The sequence below is a fragment of the Artibeus jamaicensis genome, unplaced genomic scaffold (genome assembly GCF_021234435.1).
Source record: "Artibeus jamaicensis isolate MK-2021 breed Jamaican fruit bat unplaced genomic scaffold, CSHL_Jam_final contig_548, whole genome shotgun sequence".
In the NCBI taxonomy this organism is placed as follows: domain Eukaryota; kingdom Metazoa; phylum Chordata; class Mammalia; order Chiroptera; family Phyllostomidae; genus Artibeus; species Artibeus jamaicensis.
Genome location: NW_026521883.1, coordinates 22,575,992 through 22,601,686, shown reverse-complemented (window position 1 = coordinate 22,601,686; position 25,695 = coordinate 22,575,992). Strand labels below are relative to the sequence as shown.

Here is a 25,695-nt window from a genome sequence, read left to right as displayed (position 1 = left end):
GACACCCACTAGTCTAAATCACAACCGATGAAAGAATTCTGTCCACACCCTTGTCCCTCCCCATTGCTCATGTCACCTCTGCTTAGATACCCAGTGGTGTCTCTAGTCTGTAAGGCTATTTTAGAGGAGATGAACTCATTTTCAAAGATGAGCAGGACAGATTAGATACAAAGTCCTTTGTTCATCCATGCATTCCCTCCTCCACTTGACAAACATTTAGTGAGCTTCTGATTTGTGCCGGGCAGGCTTTGTGTTCGCTCTGAGGACAGAGGTCAGCAGAGGTCACATGGTCTCTGCCCTCAGGGAGCTCCCAGTAGGGGAGAGGAACATTAAACAAGTCTGTGCACGGAACCTTTAACTGAGACTTTTTTATTTTTTAAAGTATGAGTTAGATGGTCCCTACTATATATAATGGAATATTACTCAATCATAAAAGAACAAAATCTTGCCATCTACAACAACATGGATGGACCTAGAGGGTATTATACTAAGTGAAATAAACCAGTCAGAGAAAGACAAATACCATATGATTTAACTTATACATGGAATCTAATAAGCAAAATAAACAAACAAGATAGAAACAGACTCATAGATACAGAGAACATACTGACAGTTGCCAGGTGGCAGGGGGGTGAGGGATGGGTGAAAACGGTGAAGGGAGTAAGAAGCAATTCGTAGCTACAGAATAGTCACTGGGCTGTAAAGTACCACAGCTTTCCATGCCAACAGGGTTCTTGCAAACATAGTGAACGTTCCTAAAACCCATCCGACTTTCTGAAAGAAGGGCAAGCATTCTCTGTATGATGCTCGGGGTCAGCAGCATTATGACAGGAAGCAGGGTGGCCATGGTGGGCAGGCTGAGCTGATTTTCTGCGAAGAGACTAAAATGACAAAGATGCGCTGAGCCTTGAATGCATGTGTTGAGCCAACTGTGGGTCTGAGGGAATGCCGGCTGTTAGGAGACGCGAGCTTTCTGAACTGGGAGGAGACGGGAAGAGAAAGGGCCAAGGGATCCAGTTCTAAGCTTCATATTCTGTGTCATTATGTGCCAATAAAATCCTGAGGATCGGTTTGCTTAGAAAAAAATAAAGTACGGCACAGGGACTGCAGTCAATAATGTTGTAATAACTGTGTGTGGTGTCAGGGGGCGCTGGAAATACTGGGGGGTGGGGGCACTCCGTAAAGTATGATTCTCTAACCACTAGGCAGTGCATCAGAAACCAATACAAAATAATACCGAATATAAACTAATACAAAATGATATTGAATGTGATTGAAAAATATAAATTGAAATAGGAGGAAGTATGGGTTAGAATTTTGTAAAATAACTACTCGTTAAAAGAGGCAAGTGTCATAAAGGCAAGAGTATCCACACAACCTAGATGTTTTGAATAAGTGAAGAGTCGAGTATCTATAATATATACTATTTGACAATAATATATAGCCTTAAAACTAGCCTAGAAAAGGGTTTTCATTGATTTCAGAAGTAAGAAAAATTGCAAAGGCAGAAATAATGTTAAATACACACTTGCTCTGTATATGTATCTGCCTAAAAAATGCGAAAATTATATCGAAATGTTTTCTATTTTATTAAGTATATTAAAAATATGCAGACAAAAATATTTTTAGTGACCTGTAAAGCAAAATTCTATGTAACCACAGCTAAATCAAAGAGCAGAACATTGCCAGAGACCCTTTATCCTGGCCCTCCCCTTACACAGCGCGTATCATAACCTTCTCTCTTCCCTATAGGCAACGCTATCCTGACTTTTGTGATCATTACTTTTTAAAAATCCTCACCTGAGAATATGCTTATTGATGAGAGAGGTAGAAATAGAGATAGAGAAAGGAAGGAAAGAAAGAAAGGGAGGGAGGAAGGGAGGGAGGGAGGAAGGAAGGAAGGAAGGAAGGAAGGAAGGAAGGAAGGAAGGAAGGAAGGAAGGAAAGAAGGAAAGAAGGGAAGAAAGAAAGAAAGAAAGAAAGAAAGAAAGAAAGAAAGAAAGAAAGAAAGAAAGAAAGAAAGAAAGAAAGAAAGAAAGAAAGAAAGAAAGAAAGAAAAATCAGCTGCCTCCCATACGTACGCAGACTGGGGATCGAACTCACAACGTTTTGTCGTACAGAACGATGTTCCAACCAACTGAGCCACCAGGTAAGGGTTTATTATTTTTAATACATAGTTCTATCACTGTATGCATTGCTAGGCAATATAAATTAGTTCTGCCCAGTTTTGAACTTTATATATGTGGAATCATACACGTTTCTTGTTTCTTTTGCTCAGCATTAGGTTTCTTGAACTCATCCTTGCCATTTTGTCCAGTTGTAGTTAGTTCACTCCGTCTCCGCAGTGTTCCTTCATATGAGTGAACACAGCACGGTGTATTTATCCACTGTACTATGGATGGGTGTTGGGGTGGTCTCCGGGTTAGGTCTACTACAGAGAACGATGCTGCCGCTATTGTTGCATGCACACATTGTCCATGATGTATTGAGCTTGTTTGTTGTGTAAACCTCTAAGTGCACTTGCTGGGTCGTGAGAGGTACTGATAATTTTGCTTCTACCTTCCCACCCTTATTCCATTCTTCATTTTTCTGTGCCTTGCACTGTCTCTTCATGAACCATAGCGCCGGACTGCTTTGCCCACAGGTGTAGTCAGGTCTGGAAGTTGTGGGGAGGGGAGGGTGTTGGTGGGCAACAGCATAGGCCTGAAGGTGGGAGAGGAGCACATCCGGAGTATTAATTCTCCTGGCTTCCTCTCTGCTTCCCCACAATTCTGGCAGTGGCTGCACTGCATTGCTTCTTGGGCTCTGGCTCTTACCACACTCTGGTAGGACTCCTTCTTCCTCTCGTTGCTTCAGGCTTTACAGTAGAAAAGGTCTCCCACTAGATAGTACCCCATGGTTCACCATTCCCGTGTTTCTTTGTTAACAACTCCTTCATTAAACTCTCTTCACTGGCACCCTTTTGAACATCCCATGCCCTTCCTCCCACTTAAGATACACAATCCAACATATGCACATAGTCAGGCATCCATTACCACAATTGATTTGAGAACATTTTCATTACCCTTAAAAAAACATGGATAGCAGCACTTAGCTATCAATCCCAATTTCTCTATACTCCCCCAGAAGTAATCTACTAATCTACTTTCTGTCTCTATAGATTTTCCTAGTCAATGTATCTCCAATAAGAGCAGTCATGCAATATACTGTTCTTTGTCACTGGCTTCCCTCACTCAGGCATGATGTTTTTATGGGTCATCCATAGTGTAGCACGTATCAGTGCTCCATTTCTTTCTAATGACAAAGAACATTCCTTTATATGGATATAGCAGATTTTGTTAATCCATTCATTAGTCAATGGACATGTGGGTTGTTTTCACTTTTAAAATTGTCTTTAAATTAAAAATGTAGTAATTCTCAATAAATGTTAGCTATATTTATGGTTATTATCTGATACTTATATTGAAAACCCACCTGCCCACTGTCAGGAAGGAGGTATCATATTAAATATATGGTGACACAAGTAGTAGCAAAGTGTTCACCCTTTGCAAAAGTTCAAAACAAGCCGACGTAATAAGGAGAGCACAGTCAACTACACCAACTGCTTTACATCACCATGAAGAATCTGCTCCTCCAGCTCCCCTCACACTAAGATCCACTGAAGTTGATGTTGAAGGCAGTAGGGAAAGAGGTGTTTAGAAATTTGAGGGAGGTCATCGTGCCTGATATCTGGTCAACGTGGTCACAACAGACACAGCACGCTGGAAAGTAGAAGCTTAAGTGGCAAAGAGACTGCAATTAATGTAAACCCTCAGGATTTCAGAGAGGTCCAGGGGAGAGCATTTAATTTCAACCTAGGGGGTGGGGATGGAGATCGGATTTGAGCCTCTTCTACCCAGACCTACGGGGGCAGAAATGCACCATCTGAGCTACCCAAGAGGTAAAGCCCAGAATGCATTGCTGGCGCCACCTTCCCCAGTTGTTGGCTGCTACGCAAGGTGCTGTGAATCTTCCACTCCTCTCCTCCCTGCTGTGCTCCTTCTTGGCAACGTTCCTTATGGATAGACCAGATGGGCAGCTTCGGATCCCGTATTTGCTTTGGCTTGGTGGTTAGCCGCTTACTTCCTGCTAACATTCCTCCACCCTCACCCCAGAATATGGGTCTCTCGAAGGCCACCTGCTCTTTCTTTTCTTTGTACCCATAACCTCTGCTCTCAGATTTCTCAATCAGCTACTTGGCTTTTGCCTGGGACTCAAATCTAACTTTTGTTCAACTGTTTTCCATCCAAACTTGTTTGGATCAGATCGTGTTTCACCATGGTGGGCTTATGCTGGAATAGAAGAAGGTAGTCCAGGACGATACTGGAAAAGTCAAGTTCATATATCCACGTGACTTTTAAGTGAGACCAGATAAAACCTTTATTTCCATGTGTTTCTATCCAAAAAGCCTCAGACCCAATTATGGCCAAGGAGGCCAGTGCTGAGTTTAAGGCCAAAAGCAGCTTAGGGACGGACACGGGCTCAGAGCTGGCACACACGCCCTCAGATTCTCTCACTTTCACCCTCTGGGTCTTGTCTTCTCAACTGAGGCTGTTGGTCCAGTAGGAGGGTCGGGCCAGGCCACAGTCCGAAGCCAACACGTGTGCTAAACTGCCACACCCTGCATGTGGCAAGACCTGTCCTGGCTGCTCACCAACCACTCGGTGTTCATCTCCTCCGGGGCAGTTCAGACAAGGGCTCTCAGCCTTGCTGCCTCTCCGTGATTTTCCTCATTTCCCCCAGGTCTCAGGGGTCCACAGAGAAACACACTTACTACTTCAGGAACTTCTTCCCTTGACTTCATCTTGGATGGACATCCTAACCTTGAGCACTTAGTGAGATGGGACGGTGCTGTGCTGTAAATCAGGGTGTGGGGTAAACCTCAGTTCTACCAGTTATTGGCTGAGTGACTGTGAGCAATTCTTTTAACATCATTTACCTGTTTTCCCAATTGTGAAATGAAGCTAATAATCCAAAGGGGTGTGAAAATGTAAATCAGGTGGGAGGTTCCCTGAACAACATGCTTGGTCGTCCTGAAACACAGCATAGGATTGATATTGTGCGTGGGAAGGAGGAGACCCCTTCTTCACCACTGACAGGCTGAGAAAGGGCAGCGCGTAGCTGAGCTGGGAAAAACCACGGTGCGCGTGAACTCAGAGCACTGTGTGTAAAGAGCTGTGCCCTAACCCTTGGTGTTCGGTGTCTGAGGGTCCTTGTATTTAGGTGACATGGGCAGAGGGCAGTGGGGCACAGCAGGTGCATCTCTGCAAATGCCTATTTGAAAGGGCCTGGCTCCTGGAGGGGGCAGAGGCCCCCTCAGACATCAGGTCATCGATGTCATTGAGGGAACATCTCTAGGGAGGTTTTGTGGCATCTCAGCAGTGACTGCTGGCAGCGATGGCCACAGCCAAAAATAATGAGGCTCCTTCGCAGACTAGGTAAGGTTTGGGGTTTTATGCCTTAAGGCAGCACTCACCTACCAACCCTTTGGACAGAAGACTTCCTGGGGCCTCAGAGCTCTTAGAACACGACGCAGAGGCATTTAACGTTCATTCGAGAGAATATAAGCTCATTTCATATCCTGAGCTGGTGCCTTGGTTTCATTTGTAAAGTGGTTAGCAGGCAGCCTGGCACATTTTAAGGGCTCCATAAACGATGCTCCTTTTTATTAAGCACACGTGCCGCAGCAGCCGGAGGGCAGGGCAGTGCTCCTTGGCAGCTGGTGCTCCCTGTGGGGAGGGTGGCGGCTTAGGAGCTGGGAAGGGAGAGTGGAATCATTTAGCAGCTGACACATACCCAGTCACTCCAAGGAATCTCCCATCCCAGCACAGAAGTCTGACCCAGTTTGCTCGGCCCTTCTCCTGAAACTCCAGCTCCAGCCACAGATCTGAGCTGGGAGCATCGTTCCTCTCAGCTGGCTGTGGTTGGGAGGCAGAGAGGGTGGCCTGGGCCTTGCTCAGACTTGGGAGCCTCGAGCACTAGCTCATCTCCTCTAGCACTCCCTGGGGCTCCGGAGGCTGTGTGAAAGGGAGGACAGAGGGTGTGGGGTACCTTGTGTGGTCAGGGTGACCTCCCCTCCCTTGGAACACACAGCAGCCAGACCCTGGGCTCATCAGGTTGTTTATCGGCTTCGCTCTTTGGGGGGAAATCTGCCCACATGACAGTGCTTTGCAAGGTGGAAAGTATTTTCCAGATGCACAAGACCTCACTTGGTCTAGGATTTAGCTGTAGGACCTTTCGAACCTGGGAGCACAGGGTCCTGTGTGAATTCTCTCAAAAGAGGGTTTGCATCTCCTTGAGTCATGCTGGGGTGGAGGTGCCCCATTAGCAACTCCAGGGGCAAACCCTGGGCTCTGTTTTCTTGCCTGGAGCCTTTCTGTGTCCCTAAAGAAACCAGAAGAATGGAAATGACATCGGCTGTCATTGATTTCCCATTGGAATCCCAGTCATTGACTTCCATGGAATCTGAGTGTGGGGAGCGCAGGAGGTGGGCTTGGAGGGGGGAGCGTGGGGAGCAGGTGGACACGTGAGGTCACCCAGGGCAGCTTTCAGGTGGAACCGCGCCGTCTGCCTGTCACAGGTGTGCCAACTGAAGCGCAGAGAGGCTCACCTGCTTGCACAGATCCACCACCCACCCTTCTGCCACCTTGGTCCCAGTGGCTGTTTAAAAGTTTAAAAGGGTTTTCCTTCTCCGATGGCACTATTTGATGGCACTATTCCTTTGCGGCCGTCAGGGCAAAGCCGCAGCCTGTGGCTGCTAATTTCGCAGACTCGGCCTGAACTCAGTTGTTTGTACTTTCCCCATCTTCCCACAGGGTCCTGCGTTCCAGTGCCACTAAGGCCATAAGAGGTCACCCATCCCCGAGACTTTGAGTCCCCGGTCACACTTGCTTCACCTTTCTTTTCTTTTACCAAGGTCTTATACAAGCCCTTTTCGTGTCTCTCATAACCTCTTCTATGATCCTGTCTTCTCAGTGTTATACGCAGGGGACCAGGTAAAGGTGGAAAAACAGAGACGAGGAGAGAAGTGAGCTTCCTTGGATCACTCAGCAGAACAGCAGTGAGGGGAAAGGACAGCTCACGCCGTGGGGCTTTTGAATCTCTTCCCTCCCTTCTGTCTGGCTGAGGCCTCTTGCATGGATTCCTGCAGGGCACATTCTCCCAACAAGTGATGGAGACAGAACCGGCCCCTGCCCTCATGCCTAAATGCCCATCGGGATAGGGGGGCGTGGGCCAAGCGATTGTAAACGAGCAATGGAAAGGGGGAAGTCAGCAGCTTCCTGATGCGCTCCACGGCCTCAGACAGTCCTGTACACGCCTGCTGAGTTAACACTCCTAATACTCCCCAGACAGCCCCCCACTGCATTCCAATCTGGTCTAGGCAGTCTTCCTAGCCCCTCCGGGACCACACCTCCTGACCCCGCTCCTCCCGTTTGGGCTCTACCTGCCAGCTGGCCCAGCCGCCCGCTGAGTGCCCTTACTCAGCCTGTTCTCTCTTTAAAGCCCCGCGTGGCTGCTGCGTCTCCAAGAAGCTTTCACCAACACCCGTGATGGAAATGGTCTATCGTCACCTCCGCTATATACTCCCTTGCTGAATTTTAGGACTTCTTTTGTGGATAAGATGTATGTTACAAGAGTCAAGGAATTTACAACTCCTTTAGGTAATGAAAAGCCCCACAGCTGACAAAGAAACTGGAAGAACTTGAGTTATCCACCTCTTGGCTCATTTTCCAAAAGTTCATCCTGGTCCATAGAACACTCACAGTTCATCATTTCTGAGCAATTGCTCTGTTCTAGGTGCTGAGTATCAAAACGCAACATGGAAAACACGAGCCCTGGCCTTCGTGAGTTTACACTTTGAGAAAGAAGTCCCTGGGAAGCCCACAGCCTGCATCAGCCGAAGAGCACTTAGGAGCCCTCTGTTTCTCAGAGAGCTGCCCTCCCTGAGGGCTTGGCCACGACAGACATCACTGCATCTGCTCTGCCTCACGGTCAGGCATCGTAGCAGGGCTGCAGGCCCCTCATTGCCTCCCAACTTCACGAGTTTACTCCGGGTGTTCTCGGCTAGCACTGTCTTCTCACACCCACTTGTCAGCACCTTACTCAGGTTCCCTCCTTTGTGCTCCAAACTTCTGCTCTCCCACTCCTTTGGACTTCTTTCAGGACCTGTAACTTAGCACCACCTAATTTAACTCTTCTTAGCATGGTAAGAAGCATGGTGTTTAGTGGCTTTGGAGTTTGTGCAAAGAGAGGTAGCTGACAGGCAAAGAGATTTGCTCCTTCCATCGGTCGGGTTGTTCTGGGACACAGGTGCCTTCCACGGTACTCCCCACCCTCTTTGCATCTTATGGGGCCTCTGAAACTAAGTTATGGTCAATGAGAGAACAGTGACCTGTAGCTGCTTTGCACGGAGGTTGTTATAGTATCTTGCGTGCCTTTGTCACTCACCCTTCTCCATGGACAATCTCAGGTGCCAGACATTGCGAACAACAGGGCTTCAGGGTGGAAGGGACCTGGACTCCTGAGTCTTCGCCTGGACAGTAACTCCCTGGAGAGCCAGCCAGAAACATCTGTAGCCTCCAGGCAAAAAAGAAATTTTGATTAGGTTAAACCCCTCAGATCTTCTCTGACCAAAACAGGGTTAGATAAATTTAGGACTGAATCCATCTCTGCCACTTGTTAGCTGTGTGATGTTGGGAAGATTTCTTACCCTTCCTGGGCCTCAGATTCTCCATTGGTAAGAAGGGTTTGGCCTAACTCTGCACAATGGTTATGAGACATAAAAAAGATATTTCTGAAGTTCCTGGCCATTGTAGAAACCAAATACTCACTGTTACTTGTGTGTGTGTGTGTGCACACTCCAACGGAGTGGCTTCCTGTGTGTTAATTTTGTCACTAGATTTCAAATCCCTTGAGCAGTGGCTTGAAGCTGTGGACCCCCTTCTCTGTGTGCCGGGAAGCCCAGCACAGGGCGAAACATGTAGAAGGACATCAGTAGATATTCAGCAAAGGGCAAAGCTATATTGGTCTAGAACAGGCAAAGCCTGTGTTCTGTGCCACCTCTTTGATGACCCCCCTCTTCGGCCATCCGCTGCCCACCCCATCCCACACCTCCCTTCCCTCGCTTCCTCCAAGACCCTTTCCTGGCCGGTCCAGCTCCCCAGCTTCTTGCCACCCCACCCTATAAAGTGCATTTTTGTATAAACTTGTTACTCAGTAAATGAGTAAATGGGTGTATCTGTTTGGATAAAAATCCTTTTGTGGTTCGTAACCAATGGAGCAGAAGCCAGACAGGGAAGGGAGAGGTCCGGTTTTTGAGGTCTTTGGAAATAGACTGTGAGGAAACCATGCTGGAGATGACTTCGTTCCATATTCTCATAAACAAGCTAAGGACGTGAGGTGTGTGATGAAATTTCTAAGTTGGAAGACATCGCTGAGCACTTCGGCCCACGATAAAATGTTAAGCTGATGAGGATCAACCATCTCATCAGCTTGCTATGTTGAGTCTGGGAATCGTGTCAATGTGTTTTTGAAAAGAGGGCACATATTTAAAAAATAGGAGCAGTGAAGGAATGATGGAATACCTGAAGTTTGTTTAGCTTATTATAAAAAAATCAGAGTCTTCCCTCCACTGTTGCACAGACAGTGGAGGCTCCTAAGTCTGTCTGATAGTGTTTGACATGCTTTTTACACACACACACACACACACACACACACACACACATTTCCTAACCTCTTCTGACAAATATTCTGATGATAATAGGTAGAGAATAAAGGCCCACCCATTTGGAGGCAAACTTTTTTTTCATGAGGCCTCATTTGAGATAAATTTGAAATGTTTGGACTTTATATATAATATATTCATATATATCCCATGTGTGTGTGTGTATCTCCTGTGTATATATGGGTATGTATATGGATATACACACACTGGCAGGCACACACACCATCAAAAAATGTAACGTCTGCAATTATAGTAAAGCATTAAAAAATTTTTTCTCTGGCATAGGAGTTTCATTTAGGGAGAGCTAACATTTTCAGAAACCACATATACGATTAGTGCACATTCCAGTATCTTCTTGAAATGGTGGGCTTTTCAACCCATTTTATGTGAGCTGAGACCTGGGGTGTGGAGCGGAGGCCGGTGGGAAGGCGAAGCTCCCGGGTTAGAAAGCGCTGTGTGTGTGAATCGGTCACAGACCGAACGATGAACTGCAGCACGTCCCGCTGCCTGTGCGGCCCGCGGGCTCTGCCACGGGTCAGGACTGGGCAAGGCACGTGAGGTGCTCTTCTCCTGTGCACCCAAAACACTCAGTAACCAAGAGGAGTCATACTGAAAAATTCAAACTGCAGACTATGGGCTGGCTACCGCGTTTGTACATAAAGTCTTATCCGAGCAGTATGGGCACCACGTAGATGTTTGTTAGAAATGAGGAATCCCAGGCCCACCCCAGACCTTCCAACTCCATCTGCATTTTGGCAGGACTGGCAGCTGTGTGTGCCCAGCAGAGTCTGGGGCCAGAAACTGACTCGGGCTGCTGGGGGCAGGCTCCTGAGTTGGTGCCTTCAACTAGATATTGTTTCAATATTACTCAACATTTGCTTAGGAGAGACAGGAAGAAACTGATTTTTTTTCCTTAACTGAAATAGACATCTTTATATTCCACATAGAGAATTTATTACATGCATTGAATGTAACATTTAAATTTATTTGGAATTGTTTTTTTAAATTTCATGTCTTTTAAAATGTATTTTATTGATTATGTTGTTACAGTTGTGCCAACTTTTCCCCTTTGCCCCCTTCCACCTGGTATTCCCACTCCCTCCAGCAATCCCCCCACTTTGTTCATGTCCATGGGTTGCACATGTAACTCCTTTGGCTTCTCCATTTCCTATACTGCTCTTAACTTCCCACTGTCTATTCTGTACCTACCAATTTGTGCTCCTTAATCCCTACATCTTTCCCCCTATTTTCCCCCTTCCCCTTCCCAACTGATAACCCTCCAAATGATCTCCATATCTGTGATTCTGTTCCTGTTCTGCTTGTTTGCTTAGTTGGTTATTTAGATTTGATTATTGATAGTTGTGAATTTATTGCCATTTTAATGTTTATCATTTTTATCTTTTTCTTATATAATTCCCTGTGGCATTTTATATAATAATGGCTTGGTGATGATGAACTCCTTTAACTTGACCTTATCTGGGAAGCACTTTACCTGACCTTCCATTCTAAATGAAAGCTTTGCTGGATAGAGCAACCTTGGATGTAGGTCCTTGCCTTTCATGACTTTGAATACTTCTTTCCAGCCCCTTCTTGCCTGCAAGGTTTCTTTTGAGAAATCAGCTGACAGTCTTATGGGACCTCCTTTGTAGATTACTCTCTGCTTTTCTCTTGCTGCCTTTAAGATTCTCTCTTTATCTTTAACCCTTGGCATTTTAATTATTAGGTGTCTTGGTGTGCTCCCACTTGGGTCCATCTTGTTTGGGATTCTGTGCTTCCTGGGTTTGTATGTCTGTTTCCTTCATCAAATTAGGGAACTTTTCTTTCATTACTTTTTAAATAAGTTTTCAATTTCTTGCTCTTCCTCTTCTCCTTCTGGCATCCCTATGATTCAGATGTTGGTACGTTTAGAGATGTCCCAGAGGCTCCTTAGCCTCTCCTCATTTTTGTGAATTCTTTTTTCTTCTTACTCTTCTGATTGAATGCCTTTTTCTTCCTTGTGTCCCAAATCGTTGATTTGATTCTCAGCTTCATTCCCTTCCCTGTTGGTTCCCTGTAGATTTTTCTTTATTTCACTTAATGTAACCTTCATTTCTGACTGGGTCTTTTTTATGCTGTTGAAGAGCCCAGTGAGTTCTGGGAGCATCCTGTTAAGTAGTGTTTTTGAACTCTGCATCTGATAGGTCTGTTCTCTCCATTTCATTTAGTTCTTTTTCTGGAGTTCTGTTATTTTTCATTTGGGCCATATTTCTTTGTGCTCTCAGTTTGGCAGCTTTCCTGTGTTTGCTTCTGTTATTAGGTAGAGCTGCTTTGACTCCCTGTCTTAGTAGCCCTATCTATTGTAGAAAAGCAAATCTATAAGTCCTGTGGGGCAGAGCGTTGGGTAACTGCCAGGGTGGGGCCACCTGTGTCACCGTTGTGTGAGCAGGAGGGCTCAGAGAGGGGACAATGCTGCCGCCTGGCCTCTGGAGTTTTGCCCAGGAGGAAGCTGTCTCCTGGCACTTGCCCTGTTGCCAGTCACTTCTCTGTATGTCACTGGTGCCCTTCCAGCTCTTGCCCTGAGTCTGTGTGAGTCCTAAGTCCATTGTGGGCCCTTTCAGAGGAGTTACTTGAGAATCCCATAGTTTTTTATACCGCCCCAATTTCCACTAGCTTTTGTAGCCAGAAGTTATGGGGACTTATCTTCTTGGCACTGCAACCCTGGGCTGGGTGGTCTGGTTTGGGGCTGTGATCCCCTGCTCCCGAGGTGTCCCTCCCGATTTTTATCTAACACACATGGGTTTGGGACCACCTGTTCTAGGTCTCATGCATCTCCACCTCTCCCCACCTCTTCACTTCTCTGCACCTCTCCACATGTCTCTGCGTCTTCACCGCTCTTATCCACCTGAATGAGTGTGGCTTCTTTAAATCCTTGGTTCTTGGACTTCAGCGCAACTCAATTCTCTGACACGTACTTGCCAGAAAGACAGCTGGTACTTGTTTTGTGGCCCAGTTGTAGTTCTTGCGGTAGTTGTCCAAGGAGGTGGGGCGTGTCACCTACACCTCCATCCTCACCAGCCACATCTTTTCTGTGATCTATAATCAGAAAGTCCTTCACACATGAAGTGCACAGAAATATAATTGAGCATTTTTATCCAAAACATATTTTAAAGTTCCTTTTTTCTGACTTTCATATTGCCAATAACATTCTACATTACTGTAGTTTTCGTTTTTGTCTTCAGTTTTTCTTTTGAGGTTTTTTTCTGAAGCAAAAAACCTCTTGGAAGGCATGTTAGAGGTTTATGTTTTAGGGAGCTCACCGCCGGTACATGGCACCATGCAGTCATTTCATCATTTCAAGGTCAAGTGGCATGAACCTGGCATCAGGCCAGGGGGCTGGGTGGTGGCCAGACCCTGCAAGTGTTACCTTGCACACTGTGAGCAGACACTGATTGTTTCTCAGAAAGACAATTTCCACTCTCACTCCAGAGAACTATCCACTTCAAAAGATCAAATTTATCTTTGGCAATTTTGTAAAAGTGGTATGAGGAAATTTCAGTTAACTGGAGTTAACTTTGAGTTAAATTCTGATTGAGGTATTTTAGGGGCTTCCCCAACATTTTGCTGTGACAGACTTCACATTAGAGAAGTTGATTCTTTCAGACTGAGAACTACCTAGTCTGGAGGCAAAAACTGCAATCTTGCCAAAAGGCTACTGCGAGTGACAGTCATGAGGTCACTTGATGAGTCTAGACAAACCCTTGGCGACATCTACACCTCGCTACTGCTGATTATTCCCTACTGATGCCACATCCCAAACTCCAGTTAAAGATACCGTTTGAGTAGTCAGAAATGTCAAGGTTAATGTTATTATGCGATACTCAATGACATACTGACTAGCAGCGTCAACAGTGAATAGAATGCATATCAGAATTACTTGGGTGAATCTTTCCCAGTTGACTTTCACAACGGGCCTAAAGATTTATTTAGAGCAGTGGTTTCAGCCTTGGCTGCAAATTGGAATCACCTGGAGAGCTCTTAAAACCAATAATGGCTGGACCTCAGCTCCAGAGATTCTGAATTGATGGGTCTGAGGTGCAGCCTGAACAATGGGGCTTTAAAAATCTCCCTGAGTCATCCTCATTTGCTGCTAAGGTCGATGTGGATTTCTTGTAGTGAAAAGTGGATATATATTAATTAATCCAACTAATACAAACATATATATAATTATATTAGGTTAATAAAATATATAAATATATATGTCTCTAGATAGTCTAGACAAATATATGTTTAAATATGCATACATATTTATAAATATAACAAATATATAACAAGTAATCCCAAAATATCAGTGGCTAATGCAATAGTTTACTTCTTGTGATTGTGAGTGATTGCATATGTATATATGTACATATACATGCGTGTGTATATGTATATGTGTATATATGTGTATATATGAGGTCTGTCCTGAAAAACTCCAGCCATTAATATAACAAGAACAGTTTATGCGACATTGATATAATCTGGCAGCTAAGGAGAGCTGAATAGATTGTGCATGTGTGAACAATGACGACTTCACTGTACTAGTCAGGGGTGGCAATAGACGCTGTTGAGTGAGCATGTGTACTGTGTGGCCATTGCATTCAAAATGACGGAAAGAGTAGAGTAACAAAACTGCATCAAATTTTGTGTTTAGCTTGAACAGTCCTCCGTGGAAACTATCTGGATGATTCAGAAGGCTTTCAGGGGTGATGCAATGAGTACAGTACAAATAAAAGTGTCACAGAGACACTTCAAAGATGGTTCAGAATCTGTTGAAAGTGATCCACATTCTGGAAGGCCCGCAACAAGCAGACCACCTGAGAATGTTGAATGTGTTCATGCTGCAATCAACAAAGATCAGCAACTGACAGTGAGAGAACCAGAAGCTGATCTGGGATTCCCAAACTACTGTGTCTGAGATTTTGATGCAAGATCTTGGCATGAAATGTGTTGTGGCAAAATTCATTCCACTGCTTCTACTACCAGAGCAGAAGGAACATCATGCTGCACTTGCTAATGACTTGATTCAAACCGCTACCAGTGAACCAGATTCCCTCAAGAAGGTCATAACCAGAGATGAACTGTGGGTCTATCACTGTGATCCGGAAATGAAAGCCTAGTTGTCCCATTGGAAGTCACCTGGTTTTTAAAGCCCCAAATAGTGTGGCAAAGTTGCAGAAAGATCAAGACCGTGTTAACTATGTTTTTTGATTGGGACGGTGTTGTCCATCATGAGTACACCCCTTTAGGCCAAACAGTTAATAAGTTGTACTGCCTCAATGTTCTTTGTCAGTTGAGGCATGCAATATGACAAAATGGCCACAGCTATAGGAAACTAATGATTGGCAGCTTCATCACGACAACATGCCCACCATGCATTACATCTGGTGCAGAGTTTTTTGGCAAAGCATCAAATCACCCAGGTAACTCAGTGCCCCTACAGCCCAGATTTGGTATCCTGCAACTTCTGGCTTTTCCCAAAACAAAATCACTTTTGAAAGGCAAGAAATTTCAGACCACTGATAAGATTCAGAAAAATATAACAGACCAGCTGATGGCAATTCCAACAAAGTATTTTGCGGAGTGTTTTGAACAATGGAAGAGATGCTGGGAGAATTGTGTGAGGCCCCAAGGTGCCTACTTTGAAGAGGCCTGAGGCATCATTGTCCTATGTACAGTGTTTTTTGTATCTTGTATCTTCTTCAAGAAACGTTTCTATTTTTTGTATTACGTGACTGGATACCTTCTGGACATATATACCTGGAAATGGTATAGCACTTCTGCTATCTTCATGGTTAGGATCCCTCACCCCACCAGAGGATGTTAGCCATCTTTTTATGGGTCCAACAGTGAAAAATGGGGTTGGAGAGCATCTAGTCAGTCTCTGCCATATGTTAATACTATGAAACTGTAACTTCATTATTTGGCATGTGTTTATGATGCCCCTATTTAAAAGCCATGGGCTTAGAGTTTCTGTCAACACTTTCAGTTAACCTTATAAATTATATTTGTCTTACAATTGTAGAATCAGTGAAACTCAAACAAACCTTTCACTTGTAATTTCAATAAAAATTGTTTTGGGGGGACTGAGTAGACAGACCCCAGGCTGCCCAACTCTGCTTTAATCCAAGCATCTCTGCTAGATTTCAGGATGAGTTTCATTTAAACATAGGAATCCTAACTCTAAAAGCACACTCACCCATGAATATCACCATGTTCCATCATTATGTTCAGGAGATACACTAGAATGGTGTTTCTCATTTTAGTGATTCATAAAAGATCTAGGCATGGATCTTATGATGTCAAAGGTGAATTTACTACAGAACCATATCTTATTCCTGTCTCCTAGGACTGTGGGAAGTTTAGAACTCCTACCTCGGCCCCTTCCTTCAGAAGCCTACAAAGTCTAACTGTGTCCCCACCAAAGACGCAACCGGAGGAGAGAGCTGCTGTCACCCCTTATTCTAAACTTCTTGTAGGCTAGACACTGGCTTCATTAGCATTTGTCCCCAGTGCTACATGCAGGTGGCCCAAGGAAAGTGCTCAAAAAATATTTGTTGAGAAAAACAAAGAAAAGGAAGGAGAGGAAGAGGTCACATAGAAGAAATGGGTTTCTCTTATTTTCACTTGTGTTTTCACCTCCTCCAATCTTAGTCACTGATCTGGTCAACACATAATAAGTGTCTGCTGTGTGCCAGACACCAAGCTGCACAGTGGAGCTATGAGGACAAAGCAGACGCTTGCCATCAGAAGCTCCTATGACATAAGGGAGGCAGCAGTGGGTGACAGGCTCATGATGAGCATTTGCTGGGGGTCTAGGAAGGTTGGGGAAGCAGGAAGTGAAAGGGTTGGGCAGGGTCTGGCTCATTCTCTGCCTGGCCACCACCGGGTTGCTGGAAGAGCAGAGAGCAGCTTGGATCTTGAATCAGAAATGTGATTTGTAGCCTTACGGGTTCCTATTTTGCTCTCGTATATTGTATCTTACTTGTTATTTGGTGAAATCGGTACCTGCTGTGTCATCAGAATGCCTGGGGTTTCTAATCTCAGTTCTGCCCCTTTAAGGTGAGAGGCCGGGGACTTCCGCCAAGATGGAGGCGTAGGTGGAAGCACTGTGCCTCCTCGCACAACCAAGTTTAAAAACAGCAAAGTTTTAGCAACAAAAACGCAGCCAAACCACATAAAATTGAACCATACAGAAGTCTGACAACAATGAACCCTTCAGTCAAACCAGTAAGAAAGGCAGAGCCAGCAGCAGAGCGGGGTCGGGCAGGAAAGATCCACCTGACTGACCTAGGCGCGCGACCCAGGTGCGCCGGCAGCCGTGGGCGGATCCCAGGTGTGGAGAAGTGGGCAGACCCACTGAGGAGACAAGGACTCACCGAGGGCTGACCACGGTCACACATTCCAGCGCAGATAAACAGGTGAAGGAGTGAACGGTGAGACAGACCGTACAGGCCCCAGCAGCAGGAAGCAACAAAGGGAACCGCCATTGTTCCTCTCTGACCCCGCCCCCACATACAGCGTCACAAACCAGCGACCTGGGTGGCCCCACCCTGGTGAATGCCTAAGGTGCCTCTCCTCATACCTAATAGGCACAAACAGATAAAAACATGGCTCAAGAACAACTCAGAGCCCCAGAGCCAATAAATCTAAGCGATGAAGAAATAGCTAAACTTTCAGATGCATAGTTCAAAACACTGGTGATCAGGATGCTCACAGAACTGGTTGATTTTAGTCACAAATTAGAGGAACATATGAAGGCTAAACTAATTGAAATGAATGGAAATGCACAGGAAACCAATAGTAATAGAAAGGAAATTGGGACTCAAATCAAAGGAGTGGACCAGAAAGAGGAAAAAAATGACCAAACAGAAAAGGATGATGAAACAAGAATTTTTAAAAAATGAGGAGAGTCTTAGGAACCTTCAGGACATCTTTAAATGTTCCAACATCCGAATTATAGGGGTACCAGAAGGGGAAGAGGAACAGCCATGAGTGGAAAACTTATTTGAACAAATAATAAAGGAGAATTTCCCCAATCTGGCAAAGGGAAATAGACTTCCAGGAAATCCAGGAAGCTCAGACAGTACCAAAGAAGTTGGACCCAAGGAGGAACACACCAAGGCACATCATCATTACATTAGCCAAGATTAAAGTGAAGGAGAGAATTCTAGAAGCAGCAAGAGATAAGGGGACAGTCACCTACAAAGGAGTTCCCATCAGACTGTCAGCAGATTTCTCAAAAGAGACCTTACAGGCAAGAAGGGGCTGGAAAGAGGTATTCCAAGTCATGAAATCCAAAGACCTACAACCGAGATTGCTCTATCCAGCAAAACTTTCATTTAGAATGGAAGGACAGATAAAGTGCTTCTCAGATAAGATCAAATTCAAGGAGTTCATCATCACCAAGCCCTTATTATATGAAATGTTAAAGGGACTTACCTAAGAAAAAGAAGATAAAAAAGATGAACAGTGAAAGGACAGCAAACTCACAGTTATTAAGAACCACACCTAAAACAAAAACAAACTAAAAGGACAGCTAGGTCAGGAGCAGAACCATAGAAATGAAGATCACATGGAGGGTTAGCAACAGGGGAGTGGGAGGCAGAGAAGGAGGGAGAAGGTACAGAGAATAAGTAGCATAGAGGGTAGGTAGAAAATAGATAGGGGGAGGGCAAGATTAGTATAGGAAATATAGAATCTAAAGAACTTGAGACAGGTGGTCATAAACTAAAGGGGGGAATGGTGGGGAAGGGGGTGTGCAGGGTGGAGGGGAATGAAGGGGGAATAGAACAACTGTAATGGCATAATCAATAAAATATATTAAAAAAAGAAAAAAAAAGGTGAGAGGCCTTTGGCAAGACAACTGAACTTGTGAACAATGAACATTATGATTACTCAGGACTGAGGTGAGATTCAGAGGGACTCTGCTCACAAGTGCTTTTCAAATGAGAGGTGTTAGATTTTAAAAATATCTACAGCTATCTGTCTATCAATTTATCTATCAATCATCTATCATAGGCCATACTGATCCCTGTGAGCACATAGGGAAGGTGCTACTATTAATCCCAAAATATTGATGAGGAGAACAAGGCTCAGACACATCAAGAAGTTGCCCTCAACGAATAACAGAAAGGGAACTAGGGCTTGAACACAGCATTCTGACCTCAGATTTCCTGCAGTGTCAGGACTCGGGACCGGGTGCTCCCAAGGACCTTGGGACCAGACTGAACTCTCAGCAAACTTTCTTAACAAGATGAGAAGAAGTCAAAACTCCGTGAACCAGAAATTCCCCTGCGATTTCTGGGGGGAAAATACCTGAGACTGAGAGCATCAGCCTTTAGGAATGGGGCCCCGGCTTCCACATCGTTTCCCAGGGGATGTGAGGCCAGTGTGGGTGGGCACGACCAGGAGCCGTTTGCTCCTGGGAAGCTGGATCTGCAGGGGACTGACTCTCGGTCTTACCGTTTTTTTATGAATGACCCACAAGAGACCCTGCTAGGGTCAACCTACAATCATGTAGGAAGCAGTGGGTCATGGAGAAGCTTGTAACCCTACCTGGAATCACTGGAGCTGGATGCCAGGACTGCCCTAGAGAAGAACGGTGAATATGCTGACAAGGTACAGTCTTGGTGTAGCTGAAGGCAGAAAGGCTGAATGTGGTGGCAATTTTACGTGGTCCTGTAGCAAGAAAAACACACAGACACAAACCCAGACCAGCCTGCGGGGCTTTTGAAATTCTGATATGTCAAGGTCCCATTAATCTTTCCTAATAGGTCTGTCCCTCTACCTAGCAGAGCTGTTGGGGACACCCGGAGCAGAGCTCACTGTGCCAGCACAACACAGGCCTGTGACCTCTTTCTGTCAATAGCTGGTGTGACTATTACAGGGTGTTTTCAAATGTCTCCATTTCCAGGAGAAGCAAAAGTGAATTATTCAGGTTTAACTCTCCCCAGAGAGAATTTTACGTTGAAAAGGAGGCAGATCTCTTCTGATTTCTGCAGCTCCCAGCACAGCTGCAAAGCCCACATCAGGTGGGGTATGGAAGCCACCCAGGAACTACTACTGAGTGGAGCAGCTGCTCTCTGCTGAGCAGTTCTCCCTCGGTGCTGCTCAACTTCGAACCTGAGGTCGGACTTTAGAAACACTGAGTGGGGTGCCTTCGAGCTGACACTATTACCAACCCCTAAGAGGCCAAAGGGAGCAGAGAGAAGTTAATGCTGCATTTATTTATGAAATGGGAATAGTCACAGGGATCGAAAATAACAATGCATATTCTTTTATGTGGGACAAAAATGACAATGCAAAGCCAAGAGCTGAGCTATGACTTCATTCAGTTAAAGAGGATGCAGCTTCCACTGTCCACGGGTGAAAATGAAACTGACATCCATTTGTGGAGGTCACAATTCAGGCTGGAATCGAGGATGCAAAACAGCCCATGTCCTAAAAAGAGGTTTATGATGTTGTTTGCCAAAAAACCCATTTTGGATTCATTAGCAGTTAGTAGAAATAACAGATTTTGTGACACTGCCAGGTCCTGCCAAATGTATGCAGGATGTCAAACGTACAAGGCCATCATGTTTACACAGACATTTGTGAGAAAGTCAGAACCTTTCATTGAGACCCAGCCCTGGAAGTGAACCCAGTCATGGATACATATGGAAATCTGCAAAACAAAATTCATGGCCTTCTTTTTTCTAATTCTAAACTCAGAGTAATTCTGAGAATGCTCTCCCAACAGCACGTAATGTTAGGCTCACCTTGGATTTCAAAAAGTATAATGAAGCAAATCAGTTTGCTTTTTTTTTTTTTTTGAAACAAAAGTGTTGTTTGAAATTGGCAAGGGGGAAATAGGTGTCTTCAGCTATGTATGTGAGAACTAATTCTTCTCCCAGTAATAATCTGCTAGCATTTAAAAACAATGTCCTTACACCATTTAATCATTACATTTCTGAAATAACCCCTAAGAACTATAGTTAAATTAGAGTAAAGTACATTCGGTAGACAAAGCTGACCGTGATTTTAAAACTTCTGAGTTTGTAGGTATATGACTCTCAGTGTATAATATAGTCTCAACGTAATTGTCCTTTATTTTGGCTCATCTAATTTACAAACATGATTTCTGAAGTTTAACAGTATTTGTAATGGCAATGTCCAAAGCAATTTTGGCTGAGTAAAGTGCTATTTGTTGAACAAAAATGTAGTTGTTTGTGCAAGTTTAACTTTTCACAGGGCCAGCTGAGTTCACTTCAACCCTACTTACAAAAGAGCTGTTGGCAAATGAAATGGGTTGGGGGTAGAGACAAGATGCTTTCAAGCTTCTGAGCGATTTACAAAACCAAGTTCTTCAACCATAGAAAGTAAAACCAAGAGGTGACAAACAATTAAAAGGTACAGGTTTAAGTTTTGGGATTAAAAGGGCTCCAATAAGAAGAATATTTACAATGGAACAATGAGGAAAATGTTTTGTTACAGTCAGAAACATGGAAAATATGCCGTTGAAAATTGTTGGCTCTAAAATAAATAAAATCCAGACTGAGACTATTAAAAATATCAAAGTGATCTACTATGTGCCAACTCTATTTTCTTCTGTTGTTTGTTATAAAGAAAATCCGTTATTGAATATAATGCAGTTTTGGTTAAATTATCAAAGACATTTTCCGTCTATGCAAACTGTCATTTACCATATGCTGTATATTCTTCTCTAACAATTTCAGTGCACTTCCATCACAGAATCATAAGCACGGAGTTAGAAGGAAATTTTGAGTCATGACTTGAACTTCCTGACCAAGGTACAAATCCTTTCCAAAATAGTCATTTGACTCATCTCTGTTGAGCACCTATTATGAGCAAGGTTTTCTGGATGGCAAAATAAGAAATACAAAAAATACTTGAAGATGTTCAGACAGAAGAAAGCATCCTTGTCCATCGGCTGACACCATGCCTGGACCGAAACCCTTCCGCTAGTGACAGGGAAGTCCCCACATTGCAAGGTAGCTCCTTAGCTAGGCACGTATGTGCTCCTGGGCTCCACACCAACCGACTCTGGTTTTCTCTTCTGGGACATCCCCGCTCCATCTTCTTCAGTTCAGCTCTTTGCAGATTGTGGGAGGGCTTGTCTGTGTCCTGCATGCAGCGATCTCGTTCACCTTTAGTTTCATCACCCTTTACTTTACTGGCCTTCGGGATTTTAAAAATCATTTCACATCATTTGAATGAGCTTAGTTGTTACATATTCAATTTTGCACTTAAAACTGCATTTTCAAGACACGACATTCAGAAAACAAGAGGTATAGCCTTCTGTTGGATTCAATTTGGAATTATCCCTTGGTAATTAGACTAGTGCTGACGAACAACAGATGTTTAGCGGGGAAGGAGGGATGGAACCTACGGCTTGCCAGCACTGTGTGTATATTTGAGAGAAAGGGGCATGATAAATCTTGTGTAATGAAATGCATGTGCTCTAAGACAATGACTAAACTTGATATTCTAAAGCACTTAAGTCTAATAGTTTAAAAGTCACCAGAGCAATTAGACCATGTTTTAGACATAATGCTACAGTCGAAATTACTTATTGGTGAAAAATAACGTTGTCTTTAGCAAACTGGAAAACAAGAGAGTGACTCAAATTTGTTAAATTTGCTTATAGAGGTTATACCTTTGGCACCTTTAGCAGCTGCAAGTAACAGATGCAAGATCATTCAAATTCAGGAGACTTTCTTTGGCCTCCCAATGGCCCCTCCAATCCCACATCCATGCAAGAACACAAAGCCAAGGGGGACACTAAAAAAAGAAGAGACTGTTTTATTGTGACATGTATGACATGGACCCCTTGTTGACAAGAACGGCGGAGGGTTATCTTGGCAGGCTGCGCGGGTGTGAGGAAGGATGCACTGGTCCTCTGGCCGCTGAGGCTGTTTCCTGGTCCTCCCAGGCCTCCATGCGCGCATGGGCCAGTCACAGAAACTTCAATACCACTCGGTGTACACGTTTAACAAGTCTTTGGTCTTAATAAGCACCATTACAAACCCTCGTATCCAGGGCATTATTATTCTAGTTTATAAATGTTTCAATGATAAAAAATAGCACGATTACAGTATACACACTCTTAATTTACATGTAATGTATTATACTCATAACTGAGATAAGCTACTGCACTAACTTTGGTTGATTGAAATTAATGAAGTATTTGAGCTGAATACTTGAAATTTGGTTTCTAAGTTGTGTAAATATTACAGTGCATTTATGAATCTAGTTTGAGAATTTACTAGCACCAAATAGATATTAGAAATGGCCAACCTAGTACTTTTATTTGAAAAAGCAAAGTTTAAAAATCTGAAAAGAACAGAACGGTCCATCAGTTGGAAGCACATCCCTGTGCGTGTGCTAGAAGGATGGCACGTGAGCACGAACGGCCTGCTCCCCCCATGGAAATACACATCCCAGTTTTCAAGAATTAACACATATGACAAGGTAGCTTAGCTACACACATGAGAAGCCTGAGAAAGTGGTTGTTTTTAAGAAGGGTAATCACCTGTACCTTGCTTTCATGATATAAGAATAGTGCTTATTTATAGAAATTGATGTGGCGAAAGACTGTACCTATGATATTAAAATTCTGATTGGGAGAAAAAATTCAGTTCTACCTATCTATCTTTGTTTTTTTAATTATTTGGTCTCTGGATGGTGAATTAATGAAGCAAAACCTGAATTTTCATCTTCAGATTATCACCCAGTTCACCACTGAGGTAGTCTTTGTCATATTTATCTTCTAGCTGATTAAGTTCTTTCTTTTTATAAAGTGGAGTACTGCTGATCTGTAATGAATAGGTTCCAGCCACTGGCTTCTTCTTGGTGAAGTGGAGGTAGCTGATCCCTTCCTTTTGGTTGATTTTAAAGAAGCCGTTTTCATTTCCAGATTCAATCAAGTATCTGTTGTGATTCGTCAGAGTTCTAAGAGCTGGAAGGAGTTCTAGGATTCGGACCTTGTTACTGATGTGGGAAATATTGAAAGAGAACCTGGCTGTCTTCTCAGCATCCCAACTGGCAAGACTCACATTGGCTTCTGTCTCTGGTTGATCCTGAAAAGACACACAGCAACGTGTTAACTAAAATGTGAAGGTGCCACTTCTTTCCCATAATTAAACAACAGTGACTCGACTCTCACACTAATACAGTTCTCTTCTCAGGTTGTATAGACCACATTGAAAGGGCATATTCACAAAATGCTTTGTTTAAGCCACAAACGAGTGAAACCAGTGCCCATTTATAATGTTAAAAAATAGTAAACTTATGCCAGAAGGGAGGCAAGTTGGTCACTTGCATGTGGAGGCCTTTCAGTTGGGGGGGGGGTCTCAGGTCTCAGAGTGGGTCTCAGGGCGGCAGCACCTGCATTGCCTGGGAATCAATTAGAGACGCAAATCCTTGGTGCCTCCCAGGACCAACCCACTGCACCACAAAGCCTGGGGTTGGTCCTCAGAAATCCACTTCGACAAGCCTCTCAGATAATTTAGCTGCACACTCAAATTTGAGAACCACCGTTTTAAAAGATTATTTTCTTTTCAAAGACTTATCTCATTTCCCGAACCGCTGTGGATGCGTGGCAGCACGGATGCTAAGAAAGAACCAGTCTATTTCAATTTTGTTCGTGGATGCAAAGCCATTTCCTCTGGAGGACACACCTATGAACCTACTTCCTGACTCTGATGATCTGCTAATATTCAATGCTTTACACCTGGCTTCTCGCTTGCCTCTCTGGGACCAGATGTGCTGGATTCTCTGGGCCAAGAGCCAGAGGTCTGGGTGAGTATCTGTGCATTTCTGAGTTGCCTGAAAGGCTGCAGCAGCCGTAGGCAAAGAAACCCAGGCTGCCTGAGCTCCGTGTTGTTTTTGTCTAGAATCCAAGTTTCCCCCGCTCCACATGGCCCTTTTCAGGAGAGGAGCCTCTCGTTTCAGAACTTGGCGTCCCTGTGCCAGGAGCACCGTGTCTCTTCACTATTCTGCCCACCTGCTGTCCTGGTTTCGACCTTGTCCTTTCAGCAGACTTTGGGTGGGTGTCTGACTTTCTTTTTGGTGAGACACAGGAAATGAGCACGTAGGTGAAAACCTTCGAATGGGCACTCCCTAAAGGCAGCAAGAAGCTCCAGAGAGCCCCACAGACTCTGGTAAAATGCAGCCTAGAGCTCAGGGAATGTCTGGATTTTCTCCCCAGGAGGACGTTCCTCTCTCTGGAGCAGCTTCGGAGGAAACCACAGGAATGTGGAAGGGCTTTCTGCAGTAGGTGACACCAGGAGAAGCCACTTCTGACCCACCTCGATGTCGACAGCGTCCGTTCCATTTATGCTCCTCCGTTTCCTGCCCCGTTTGGGGTAGCCATTGATTTTACACTCGTAGCAAGACTCTGGGGAGAGTGAATTGTCATCCATTTCTCCGCTGACAGGTGGCTCTGGACCTCCTCGGCCCATGCCCATTCCAGAAACACAGTGTCTGTAGTAGAAAGTAGCACAGACGTTTGTCATTAGAAGTGGGCCAGGAAGGAGGGGTGTGGGAGTTCTGGTGAAGCCTGGAGCCTGCCTGGCGACAGTCTGCCCTTGACTCTATGGCCATTAGATGATTGGCTGGTTCTGGGAACCACACTGAAGTCCTCTGGTTCACCTCCACCTCCCAGTTCCCTGAGCTCGTTAATTTCTCTCTAATCTCTTAAGGCCCTATTTTGCATATTGATTTGCCCCTTCATTCCCCAAACCTAATATGGCAGGCGGTTTGCTGTACTTATACTGTGAAAAGGACATGGAGTGGAAGCAAGAGAAGAACAGGGAATGAGGAAAGCCCAGGTGATTTGGGAGGTTAAATAAAAATGTCTTCTTGTTATGAAATAGGCTTCGTGGGAGAGAGAAAGGCATCACTGTTCGGCC

At 44.5% G+C, this 25,695-nt stretch overlaps 1 protein-coding gene across 1 annotated transcript in view; it reads right to left on the bottom strand.

Annotated features, from left to right (window-relative positions):
* Nucleotides 1-22,569: 22,569 nt before the first annotated feature.
* Nucleotides 22,570-25,695, bottom strand: part of FBN1 (fibrillin 1) — a 228,301-nt gene continuing 225,175 nt past the window's right edge. Inside the window, exons 64-65 of the mRNA XM_037156471.2 lie at nt 25,093-25,267; nt 22,570-23,862 (exon numbers count right to left, since the gene is read on the bottom strand). Coding sequence (XP_037012366.2) covers nt 23,473-23,862; nt 25,093-25,267 — 565 coding nt within the window. The 3' untranslated portion in view covers nt 22,570-23,472. The remainder of the gene's footprint in view (nt 23,863-25,092; nt 25,268-25,695) is intronic.